Source organism: Schistocerca cancellata, chromosome 3, assembly GCF_023864275.1.
Source record: "Schistocerca cancellata isolate TAMUIC-IGC-003103 chromosome 3, iqSchCanc2.1, whole genome shotgun sequence".
In the NCBI taxonomy this organism is placed as follows: Eukaryota; Metazoa; Arthropoda; class Insecta; order Orthoptera; family Acrididae; genus Schistocerca; species Schistocerca cancellata.
Window position 1 is genome coordinate 283,148,824 of NC_064628.1, and position 13,494 is coordinate 283,162,317.

Sequence of the window (13,494 nt, forward strand, 5' to 3'; positions counted from 1 at the left end):
ATGGGCTGGTGTTAATAATACAAATTATATTAGAAAGATACACGAGTAGTCGGTACATAGGTTTGTGGCCTCTTGTAATGGCCAAGAACATGGACAAGATGTGAACTGTAACAATATAAATTTTTAAATCTGTCTGAATGTAAATTAACAAGTCTGATTCATTGTAGCATCTTCAGTAACGCAATGATTTTTTTGGAAAAAGAATTAACTTCCTGTTGATTACAAGACACTTACAGGAAGTGTGCTGGTTCGCTTGGGTACATGAGGGGAAGGAAACTGGCTGTATTCCTCTTGAGGGGACTATCTTTGAATAAAGGAACAAAGGAAGGTTATGGTTTAACGTTCCTCAGACGTCTTCAGAGACGGAGCACAAACACGGGTAGGGGAACAAAGGAGAATCAGATTGGACCTATTTCAAGGAAATAGTCCCGGCATAAATCTTAAGCTTAAGATATTTCGAGCGACTACGAAAAGTTCAAGTCTGGATGACCAGGCAGAGATTCGAAACACTTGCATCCCGAAAGTCTGAAGACATTTTGTGTTCAATACAGTCTCAAAACAATATTTTCGTGGTCTGTGTACAATGCAATAAAGTACAGTCACTTATATGGCCTCTACAACACCCACCTTTCAAGGTTACCTTCAGCTCCTTTCATATTCGCTGAATTTAGCTGTGTGTTCCTGAGTAGATTTTCATCGTTAAGCAGCATCAGCAAGGAATGTCCTTGACCAGATAAGAAGACCAGTGCAGTCCGTAAAGGGAGGGAGTAGTGTGAAGAGAAAATAAAATATCGAAGATAATATGTTATTGGGGAAGGAGACACTGCATGCAATTCTCGGTGTACTTGCGGAAACATATAACTGATACACTTGAGAACAACATGCTCCCTAACTCATGACTGTATTTACACTTAGAATGAACAGTCGTGGGATGGGTCTGATTGTCTTTATTCACAAGTATGTTCACACATTCATGAAAATTATAATCAATTCCACTGAAAACTGTTCAACCTGCGGATCACTGCCTACACAGCGAGACACTTGGTAATAATTTTGACGCTTGGTAATGAGACCTAAGTGCGCACAGTTGCGAATTATGGATTTGACCATTAAATCTTTACTTCTGTTTCATAGATTTTGCACTTTTGTTATGCAAACAACTGTGGAATTTTATTGTCGTTATCTCATTATGACCTCTGAACGGCTCACGAACTTTTCAATTTTCGAGAGAGACTTAGCGTCCTCGCTACATAGCTGACTCCCTTATAGGTGACGTAGACAGCAACGCTAGCAGTCACCACGACGAACGCGATGACGTCGAGCAGCAGCAGCTGCCACCAGCTCAGATCGAGGGCTGCACTGCGCATGTGCGGAGCTCCCTTATGGCGTATCACGTACTCGATCCACCAGACGGCTCTGTCCAGCGACGTCTCCTGGTGCTCGCGGTACACTGCTGAGAAGCGCTCCATGTTCTCCCGATAGCTACGCAGTAAATACAGGGGTGTGATTTCACTTGCTTAGTATCACAGAAAAATTTTTAAAGAGAGAAAATATCATAATTTTTGCAGTTGTTGCTGTTGGTTAACTAAACAGAATACACACAACACCTAGTACAACACATAAAAATAGAACTAGAAAAGTACCACCAGACTTACAACATTTCTATAGCATTCCTATGAATCATGTTGGTCACTTTGAATTAATGGAACACTCGTTACCATGTCGAGCAACAGTCAAAATTTCAATCACAGGATTGTGAATTTGAGACTCATTTAGTACCACAACCATCATCTTTTCAATCACATTATGATTAAGAAGTCTGAAAATATCACGTACATTGCATTATACTTAACTGAAACAGAGAAGACTAAAACTCCAGATCACTGATTTGTGGTGCTATAGAAGAATATGAGAAATTAAATATAGAAATTAGATAGCAGAGGAAGGTATCCCAAGGGTAACGAAGTGTTATGAAAAATAATTTGCGAAAGAAGGACCATATTAGCAAGTAATTCACTTTGGCATCCAGTAATAGTTAAACCGGAGTGTGTGTGTTAAACAACGATCATTGTATGATAAAATGATTAGTTAAGATACTGGGATTAGGAAACATCCAGAAATAGTATTTACATCGTATGGGAAACGATAGAATATGGCAAAAAAAAAAAAAACAAATAAAATAATATTTACTAGAAAATCAAGTGAATTAAAGAGAAATCACAAAACTCTAATTTAAATCGCATTCATAACAATATAGTTGTTCAGAAAGTTTGTTCAGCTTCATACTGAATATTATAGTAGAAAATATGAGGTAAGTTAGTACATTGTGCAGTGAAAAAATCCATGAATGGTATATGCATCAATATCTAAAGATATGAAAATGGTGTTGAAGCAAAAAAATTATGTACTAGTAAAAACAAGTGAATTAAAAAGACTTTACAAATCTTTTATTGTATTCAGTTACGAAAATATAAATTTTATGCATGCTCCGAAAGTACTGAGCTGATGTGTACACATAATGAGATCTGAAAACTGACGTAAGACAAGTAATTTTATCATAACCATATTGAAAAAGATGTAAGGACGTATATGAAAATATGAAATATGATCCCCAGTGAATATAAAGTTCTGTAATTTATAGTGCCCCAACAGAAATTAGTAGGAGATATTAGGTGCATAATAGCCATTTTTTGTTTATTAAATAAAATTTTGCTTAGAAAGTTGACGCTGTAGAAGTAGCTGAGCTTGCCAACTGATGTCGGTTCTTCAGTAAACTACTCCCAATACTTCTTTAGGCAAGCCAAAACGCCCACTTTCTACAACGAAAGTGTTAGTAGTGCCTCGGACAACGCCATGAATGATGTCTAACTGGACAGGACCTGAAGAGTTTCCTGAGGCGTGTGAACTGAGCTTAATTTCGACAGTCATTTTCACTGCAGTCTGCATTCAAACCTGTTTCATTTTGTATCCCTCAAACTGGGTTGAACATGACCAGATGGCATACGGATCATATTGCAGCAGAGTATTCTATTCACCAGTCAGTGTAGTCGTTACGCAGTCACTCTTCGACACACCAGTAATATGTCTGCCGAAATGGTAGCAGACATTGCCTGGCTCACTTCTTCATCTAAAATAGCAAATGCAGTGCAGATTCTACATATTGGTTCCTCACAAAATTATGTATGAAGATGGTTACCTCGTAGAAACTAACAGTTATATATGCATAAACTTCCAGAATGCACTTCAGCGTGTATTCTGTTTGGTTCATTTAAATCTCACCAAGATGTAATTAAACCTCTTCCGTCGTTGTTATTAGTACAGTGATCTTTTGCATCCATTGAAGGCTCTACACTTGTACAAGGTAGTCGGTAACCATTACATCACAATGAATAAAAGTGTCTTTTTCTGTTATCAACAAATTTCAGTAGCTGCTGTTTAATTTATTGAATTATTAGCAGCATAACGGAACATATATCAGACTTTTCTGCAAACCTTCCACAGTATTTGCTGTCTTCCTAATTACTGTTTAGATTACACCTTTATTCCAAGCCATGAACAATAACCTAGTCTCATGTGGGTGAACCCACACGTAACTTATTTACTCTAGAGCCCCAGAAGCAGGTCCTTAATTATCCATCACACATGGGCTATAGAAATATTTGCTTTGAAATACCACTTTCCCCAGAAGCAGGTCTTTAGTTTTCCACCACACATGGGCTATACAAACATTTGCTCTGAAATCCTAATTCATAATATATTTTAGTGCTCCATATTGTTACCCAGAAATTGCTCACAATGCAGGTTTGTGATACAGGACCGTGCAAGTGCTCATTACCGTAATCCCACGGCTTGCCATAAATAGCCAGAGCAGTATTTCACCACCACACCCATCTCGGTACACCATCATACCACTTGGTTAATGACTGATAGCATTAGCGGTATGCTTGATGCTTTGGTGGCATTGGGGCCAGTGGAGTACGTGACACCGGAGAATATCTGCTCGTCAAGAAGCCTGCCCTGGCCATCCAGCCAGCAATAAGCGTCAAATCAGCGACCACTTTATTGCGGGTTACTGCTGTCAGGCCGTAGCTGAATGTAAACTGCAGGTAATGATAGGGGTTTCCCTCTCCACTCTCTTTCAAATCATCCCATCCTCTGACTTTAAATACCCTATCCCAGCCAGGGATGTTTTTCTTTTTCGTTCACTGGATGTATAAAATTTAACATTCAATTTCAATTTGTAGCGCTGTACATAAAAAGTTTTATTACACTGTCACTATTTTAACATTATCAGGTCTGCTCATTAATTTTGGAAAAAACGTTATTTATTTTAACATTTCAAAACATTTCACACAGAATCTTCAATCTCGCACTGTCATTGTTGCTTTAATCTAACGTATGTTCCGATATCCGTTATTCGCGAGCTTGCGAGGCAACTAATATTATTTTTCATTTGAGTGCGTGCAGGCCGCAGAAGAACTATGGAATTTCCTCTCATCCTTCAAACAAAGCAGAATTTCGTCATTCCTGAAGAGCAATGCATTACCGGGAACGTAAGCAAACATTGACGGTTAGTATACTGAGAATACTGCTAAAGGAGTTAAAATAATCACTGAATCTAAAAACCGAAGGGGTAATGATGATGATAACGAAGAGAAACATAGTGAATGTTTGGGAACTGAAAACCATGAGAAGTCTCAAGGTAGGGGCGGGAGTAGCAGTAGACTTGAAATTATAGTGAGAAATTGCGTTGTTTTACTACGTTTTCAAAATTGGTCCCAAAAGAGGTGGAGAGTGGTGGATGCGAAGACCTAGGGAGGAACTGTACTGGGACATGAGAACAATATTCGGGGAAATCAGACTTAAAAGAGCAAGGTTTGCTGGCCATGTAGTTAGGATGAGTATGGACAGAATGACGAAGAGAGTGTGGGAAACAACAGGGAGGACAAGGGGGAAGACAGGAACCAAGTGGGTTATTGAACATCGGAAGGACTGGTTGGAATTGGGGATCAAGGTCGAAGGAATGGAAAATTGCACGAACAAATATGCACCGACCAATATGCCGGAGATCAGTGACAGAGAAGATTACAGAAAAAGATTAGAGTGTCACCAGCGGAACCAACAGGAGAAACGGACACTGAAGATCTCGGAAGAAGAGCGGGAGAGAAGAAGAGAAAGAATGAAGAGGTTCTGGGGGAAGAAGAGGAGAATGGAGTCCAAGAAGGGGCTACCCGTGGTCCTGCAGAGGCTGTAACGCAAGAAGAAGAAGAAGAAGAAGAAGAAGAAGAAGAATATTTTCAGTACACTGGTAGAAGCTCTTGAAAAGTACAAAATTAAATGCGGTGTATCGCAACAAATGGTGCATTAACAGGCGTAGTGTAGCTGCTCTATTGCCAGATCATATAGAAAAGGACTTAAGTGTCGTTCTTTGTACCAGCCACAAAATGGTACTAGCTGTCCTTGTGTTATGAATGACGTGGCAGATGTGTACCAGATACAGACTATTTTTTTAAAATTCCTTATTTTCTGTATTTTATGAAAGTCTCAAACTTGGAGCCTACTAAAGGAAGTTTCACAAGAATTATCCTCTCAGGTATCAAAATTAGGCCATGTTTTTCATGTACCTCGGGTCACCCCGTCACTTAACGCTGTTCGAGCGCTTTCTGAAAGTCACAGTTCTGTAGTCCATCCTTTTGAAAAAGACACGATATTTCCTCATCAACTAATGAGAGATATATCTTTGAAGGTTTGTTAAAATGTCTCACAAAGCAGTGTCTTATTATGGAACTGGTTGCGCTTTATGAGATCCTAGAAGTTTTGTAACTATTATTATTCCTTACGCGAAACAGAAATTCTTCAATCCTTAAAGCAAAACAAGAGATCGACGTGGCTGTAAAAACTCTGGAAGCACTGAAAACAGATGACTCTCCGCGAATTAGGATGGCAGTATAAAGGTTGGAAGAAAAGCGCTCATTTAAAGGAGTCATAATTAATAAACCATCTTGCCTCGAATATAACAAATTTCAAACGTTTGGATAACATTTCTTTCTGTCTTAGACTATATGTAAAACCCCTCTGGAGACTTGGATTTTTTTCAGATGTCACGAATCAATTCTTCGTTTATGTAAGGAGGGGCATTTTAAATGGAGTAAAAGAAAATGTGCGCCACTACTTTTTCGACTCTATAAAGAAACTCAATACAGTCCCACTGCTCTGAAATAACTTTTGATAGCAGTCTAAATTACAGCTATATCCATGGTTGTATGTAAACGCAGAGTTAGTACCATTAACCTAATACTGATTGGTATGAGAAATCATTTACAAATCCCGACACTTTCTAATCAACTTTTTATGCCAATAAACTGACTTCCACATCATTGCTGCTGCGCCACGAATAGATACAGACGTGGATTTGGGGAATTCTTGTCAATTTCACGCAGTTATGGCTGGAAGGTAGTACTTACGGGACCGGCTGTTACATCGGATGGCAGGTGGAGGCAACCTTGATATTCAGCAAACGATTCTGAAAGGCAGGTTTACCCGACACCGCTCACACGGAAGAAGGCACAGTCCGAAGGGAACTGCATACAAGTTCAAGTGGTTCAAATGGCTCTGAGTACTATGGGACTTAACATCTGTGGTCATCAGTCCCCTACAACTTAGAACTACTTAAACCTAACTAACCTAAAGACATTACACACATCCATGCCCGAGGCAGGATTCGAACCTGCGACCGTAGCAGCAGCGCGGTTCCGGACTGAAGCGCACAGAACCGCACCGCCACACCAGCCGGCTTGCATACAAGTGTGAAGTAATCACGGAAGCACAGGGCACTGACGTGCTGTGACGAACCACGTACACTATCTGGTCAAAAGTATTCGGACACGTGACTGAAAATGACTTACAAGTTCGAGGCGCCCTCCATCGTTAATGCTGGAATTCAGTATGGTGTTGGCTCACCCTTAGCCTTGATGACAGCTTCCACTCGCGCAGGCATACGTTCAATCAGGTGCTGGAAGGTTTCTTGGGAATGGCAGCCCGTTCTTCACGGAGTGCTGCACTGAGCCGAGGTATCTATGTCGGTTGGTGAGGGCTGGCATGAAGTCGGCGTTCCAAAACATCCCAAAGGTGTTCTATAGGATTCAGGTCAGGACTCTGTGCAGGCCAGTCCATTACAGGGATGTTATTGTCGTGCAACCACTCCGCCACAGGCCGTGCATTATGAACAGATGCTCCAAGGTGTTGAAAGATGCAATCGCCATCTCCGAATTGCTCTTCAACAGTGGGAAGCAAGAAGGCTCTTAAAACATCAATGTTGACCTGTGCTGTGGTAGTGCCACGCAAAACAAAGAGGAGTGCAAACCCCTCCATGAAAAACACGACTACAACATAACACCACCGCCTGCGAATTTTACTGTTGGCACTACACACGCTGGCAGATGACGCTCACCGGGCATTCGCCATACCCACACCCTGCAATCGGATTTCCACATTGTGTACCGTGATTCGTCACTCCACACAACGTTTTTCCACTGTTGAATCGATCAATGTTTACGCTCCTTACACCAAGCGAGGCGTCGTTTGGCATTCACCGGCGTGATGGGTGGCTTATGAGCAGCCGCTCGAACATGAAATCCAGGTTTTCTCACCTCCCAACTGCCTCTCATATTACTTGCGGTGGATCCTGATGCAGCTTGGAATTCCTGTTTGATGGTCTGGATAGATATCTGCCTATTAAACATTACGACCCTCTTCAACTGTCGGCGTCCTCTGTCAGCCTGTACGCTTTTGTGCTGTACGTGTCCCTTCACGTTTCCACTTCTCTATCACATCGGAAACAGTGGATCTAAAGATGTTTAGGAGTGTGGGAATCTCGCGTACAGACGTATGACACAAGTGGCACCCAATCACCTGACCACGTTCGAAATCCTTGAGTACCGCAGAGCGCCCCATTCTGTTCTCTTACCACGTCAAATGACTACTGAGGTCGCTGATATGGAGTACCTGGCAGTAGGTGGCACCACAATGCGCCTAACATGAAAAACGTGTGTTTTGGTGGGTGTCCGGACAGTTTCGATCACATAGTGTACCCGTGGTCTAGGGGTAGCGTCTTTGATTCATAATCAAAAACGTCTTCATTTGATAAATAATCAGCATTGGCGGCCGAAGACTTCCGGCATAAGAAGTCAGCCTCATTCTGCCAACGGCCTTGTCAAAGAGGGCGGAGGAGCGGATAGAGGTTCAGGGCACTCTCTTGTCCTAGGGGTGGGAAATTGCCCCTAAAGTCGGAAGAATCAGCAATGATCAACGACATGAGGATGCAGAAGGCAATGGAAATCACTGCATTAAAGACACGTAACGTGTATCCACAGGACATGTGGCCTGTAATTGAAGAAGTGTCATGATGATCTCTCCATTGGCAAAAGATTCCGGAATAGTCCCCCATTCGGATCTCCGGGAGGGGACTGCCAAGGGGGAGGTTACCATGAGAAAAAGCTTGAATAATCTACGAAAGGATAACGTTCTACGAGTCGGGGAGTGGAATGTCAGAAGCTTGAACGTGGTAGGGAAACTAGAAAATCTGAAAAGGGAAATGCAAAGGCTCAATCTAGATATAGCAGGGGTCAGTGAAGTGAAGTGGAAGGAAGACAAGGATTTCTGGTCAGATGAGTATCGGGTAATATCAACAGCAGCATAAAATAGTATAACAGGTGTAGGATTCGTTATGAATAGGAATGTAGGGCAGAGGGTGTGTTACTGTGAATAGTTCAGTGACCGGGTTGTTCTAATCAGAATCGACAGCAGACCAACACCGACAACGATAGTTCAGGTATACATGCCGACGTCGCAAGCTGAAGATGAACAGATAGAGAAAGTGTATGACGATATTGAAAGGGTAATGCAGTATGTAAAGAGGGACGAAAATCTAATAGTCATGGGCGACTGGAATGCAGTTGTAGGGGAAGGAGTAGAAGAAAAGGTTACAGGAGAATATGGGCTTGGGACAAGTAATGAAAGAGGAGAAAGACTTATTGAGTTCTGTAACAAGTTTCAGCTAGTAATAGCGAATACTCTGTTCAAGAATCACAAGAGGAGGAGGTATACTTGGAAAAGGCCGGGAGATACGGGAATATTTCAATTAGATTACATCATGGTCAGACAGAGATTCCGAAATCAGATACTGGATTGTAAGGCGTACCCAGGAGCAGATATAGACTCAGATCACAATATAGTAGTGATGAAGAGTAGGCTGAAGTTCAAGACATTACTCAGGAAGAATCAATACGCAAAGAAGTGGGATACGGAAGTAATAAGCAATGACGAGATACGTTTGAAATTCTCTAACGCTATAGATACAGCAATAAGGAATAACGCAGTAGGCAGAACAGTTGAAGAGGAATGGACATCTCTAAAAAGAGCCATCACAGAAGTTGGGAAGGAAAACATAGGTACAAAGAAGGTAGCTGCGAAGAAACCATGGGTAACAGAAGAAATACTTCAGTTGATTGATGAAAGGAGGAAGTACAAACATGTTCCGGGAAAATCAGGAATACAGAAATACAAGTCGCTGAGGAATGAAATAAATAGGAAGTGTAGGGAAGCTAAGACGAAATGGCTGCAGGAAAAATGTGAAGACATCGAAAAAGATATGATTGTCGGAAGGACAGACGCAGCATACAGGAAAGTCAAAACAACCTTTGGTGACATTAAAAGCAACGGTGGTAACATTAAGAGTGCAACGGGAATTCCACTGTTAAATGCAGAGGAGAGAGCAGATAGGTGGAAAGAATACATTGAAAGCCTCTATGGGGGTGAAGATTTGTCTGATGTGGTAGCAGAAGAAACAGGAGTCGATTTAGAAGAGATAGGGGATCCAGTATTAGAATCGGAATTTAAAAGAGCTTTGGAGGACTTACGGTCAAATAAGGCAGAAGGGATAGATAACATTCCATCAGAATTTCTAAAATCATTGGGGGAAGTGGCAACAAAACGACTATTCACGTTGATGTGTAGAATATATGAGTCTGGCGATATACCATCTGACTTTCGGAAAAGCATCATCCACACAATTCCGAAGACGGCAAGAGCTGACAAGTGCGAGAATTATCGCACAATCAGCTTAACAGCTCATGCATCGAAGCTGCTTATAAGAATAATATACAGAAGAATGGAAAAGAAAATTGAGAATGCGCTAGGTGACTATCAGTTTGGCTTTAGGAAAAGTAAAGGGACGAGAGAGGCAATTCTGACGTTACGGCTAATAATGAAAGCACGGCTAAAGAAAAATCAAGACACTTTTATAGGATTTGTCGACCTGGAAAAAGCGTTCGACAATATAAAATGGTGCAAGCTGTTCGAGATTCTGAAAAAAGTAGGGGTAAGCTATAGGGAGAGACGGGTCATATACATTATGTACAACAACCAAGAGGGAATAATAAGAGTGGACGATCAACAACGAAGTGCTCGTATTAAGAAGGGTGTAAGACAAGGCTGTAGCCTTTCGCCCCTACTCTTCAATCTGTACATCGAGGAAGCAATGATGGAAATAAAAGAAAGGTTCAGGAGTGGAATTAAAATACAAGGTGAAAGGATATCAATGATACGATTCGCTGATGACATTGCTATCCTGAGTGAAATTGAAGAAGAATTAAATGGTCTGCTGAACGGAATGAACAGTCTAATGAGTACACAGTATGGTTTGAGAGTAAATCGGAGAAAGACGAAGGTAATGAGAAGTAGTAGAAATGAGAACAGCGAGAAACTTAACATTAGGATTGGTGGTCACGAAGTCAATGAAGTTAAGGAATTCTGCTACCTAGGCAGTAAAATAACCAATGACGGACGGAGCAAGGAGGACATAAAAATCAGACTCGCTATGGCAAAAAAGGCATTTCTGGCCAAGAGAAGTCTACTAATATCAAATACCGGCCTTAATTTGAGTAAGACATTTCTGAGGATGTACGTCTGTCTGGAGTACAGCATTGTATGGTAGTGAAACATGGACTGTGGGAAAACCGGAACAGAAGAGAATCGAAGCATTTGAGATGTGGTGCTATAAACGAATGTTGAAAATTAGGTGGACTGATAAGGTAAGGAATGAGGAGGTTCTACGCAGAATCGGAGAGGAAAGGAATATGTGGAAAACACTGATAAGGAGAAGGGACAGGATGATAGGACATCTGCTAAGACATGAGGGAATGACTTCCATGGTACTAGAGGGAGCTGTAGAGGACAAAAACTGTAGAGGAAGACAGAGAGTGGATACGTCAAGCAAATAATTGAGGACGTCGGTTGCAAGTGCTACTCTGAGTTGAAGAGGTTAGCACAGGAAAGGAATTCGTGGCGCGCCGCATCAAACCAGTCAGTAGACTGATGACGAAAAAGAAGTAGTGGACGTTGAAGTTACAACAGCGCCTAGTGACCTGTGTGTAGGGGTCGAAGCGGGATGAGGAAAGCTGACGTTGTAGTTATTAAAGGGCACTCCACTTACGCCGTCCAGAGGAACTACGTCAGAAGCGTAGGAAAAACATATAAGTAAGCGACCCCAGAGGCTCGAATGAGGTCTAACGACGACGACCTTCTGGCGATGGATTTTGGCAGCCAACTGGCCCTTTGAAATTAGCACTAACCTCCGCTGCACAGACGAGCCATAGTCGTGGCCGGGCAGACTTAACCTTGGAGCTGCACCAGTGCGAGGAGTGCGAGGGCTGCTGGACTCTGCTCTCTGGGGACATCGTCATGCGGACTGCAAGCAGTCATCCATACGGGCAGAGGCAGGAGCAGGGCGCGATATCGCGACCTCCTGGGAGCAGAGCTATCTGTGGTTACTGACCGAACTGCCCTGGGCGGACGGCCAGTGCTGCTAAGCCTCAGCACCACGATGGCGTTCGGCTGTTTCCGTTACACACTCTACATGGGGCCCACGACTTGTGCTTGAGGGAGCAGCCAGCCGCGTCCCGGGCTACTGCTCCCGGACCAGTGGTGCAGCCACACGAGTGGCGACTGCTTAGCCGTGGTGTGAGCTGAGCGGGAGCGCTTTGTCTGCAAGGTAGACGAACGCCGACGCAGCAGATTCTGGCAATGGCAATGGCGCTGACACATGCACACTCTCCGCGTGGCGCCAACACTGGTATCAGTGGAAGGCCCGCTGTGTTGTTCTAATGCAATGAAGTCAGTGACACACTTTCCTCTGTTTCTCTGCATGCTTCGGTGTGAGTCATCTTCTCTCCCAAACCCTAGCTCTCAGTCGTTCTGACACATTACAACCTCTAAGCTCGGGGGGTGGGGGGGAGTGTTGGCCGGGGGGGGGGGGGTTGTAACGGGGGGTGGGGGGGGAGGGTTGGCGAGGGGGGGGTTGTAACATTGCTTCGATACAGAAATATCTGCAGCAAGATGGATGAAGTCTCAGTACCATAGCGACCTTGACAAACCGACTCTGAAACCTTGAAATCTTCAGTGTGTGTGAAATCTTACGGGACTAAACTGCTAAGCTCATCAGTCACTAAGCATAAACATTAATTAACCTAAATTATCCTAAGAACAAACACACACACCCATGCCCGAGGGAGGACTCGAACCTCTGCCGAGACCAGCTGCACAGTCCATGACTGCAGCGCCTGAGACCGCTCGGCTAATCCCGCGAGGCTGAAATCTTCAGGAGCATTGTCATGCATGTCGTTTCTTCAAGTAAACTCTCAAAGTTAGGATCACAAGTATATACTGCAGTATGATTTTGTAAATATGCTTTATCTGTAATGTGCAGATAACGTAGAGTTACGTAGGGAACTAGAGAGGTTACGAATGGAGAGAACAAAAAATTCTCATAATAGTACGTCTCTACCTACCATGTTAGTGACTCCTTTGTTGAGTCAACCTACTGACGGCTGTAGGGTTTGAGGGCTGGAATGACCATCGATACTGAGTACGTCTCAGTTGTTATCTATCTTTGGTGTGACGTCATAAGTGCGTGACTGTGTGTGAGATCGCTCTCTAAGTTTTCATATATTTTTAGGTTTCAGATATATATTTTAACGGTTTTTGTGATGATATTTACTATATAAGTGACTTATTAGTGGCTTATTCATTCACCTCTGCCTTTCTTGTGTTGTGACCTGATATTTGTGAGTGTTTCGTATCGAGCAACTTAAGCTCTTGCCTGTGTTTACATTCTGCGCTGACCAGTTGCAGCTGTAGCGGCGCATCGAAAGCCAAGTACTAATTAATTGTTTGTGTATAGTAGTTTATTTAATAACTTTAGTAGTTTTCAACCGGTGTGCTTGGTATTTTCTGGTGAAATAATTTCAGAAGAAATTTTTGGAAACTGCTTTCAGTTTCGTTACTGTGTCATTAGACGTTTGATTTTCTTTCTGTGTTAGTCTTTTGTTATATTCTCATTTGTTGTTGAGTAATAGTAGTTACTTCCCTTGTAGAGCAAGTTTGTGATTATTGTAGTCACTTTTTAACATCTTTTTATTGTAGTAGTGGAACTCAGAT

The 13,494-nt window shown here is 42.4% G+C and overlaps 1 protein-coding gene across 1 annotated transcript in view; it reads right to left on the minus strand.

The window, feature by feature from the left end:
• Window positions 1-932: 932 nt before the first annotated feature.
• Window positions 933-13,494, minus strand: part of LOC126174951 (UDP-glycosyltransferase UGT5-like) — a 66,067-nt gene continuing 53,505 nt past the window's right edge. Inside the window, exon 7 of the mRNA XM_049921410.1 lies at window positions 933-1,482. Within this exon, the coding sequence (XP_049777367.1) occupies window positions 1,206-1,482 (277 nt within the window). The 3' untranslated portion in view covers window positions 933-1,205. The remainder of the gene's footprint in view (window positions 1,483-13,494) is intronic.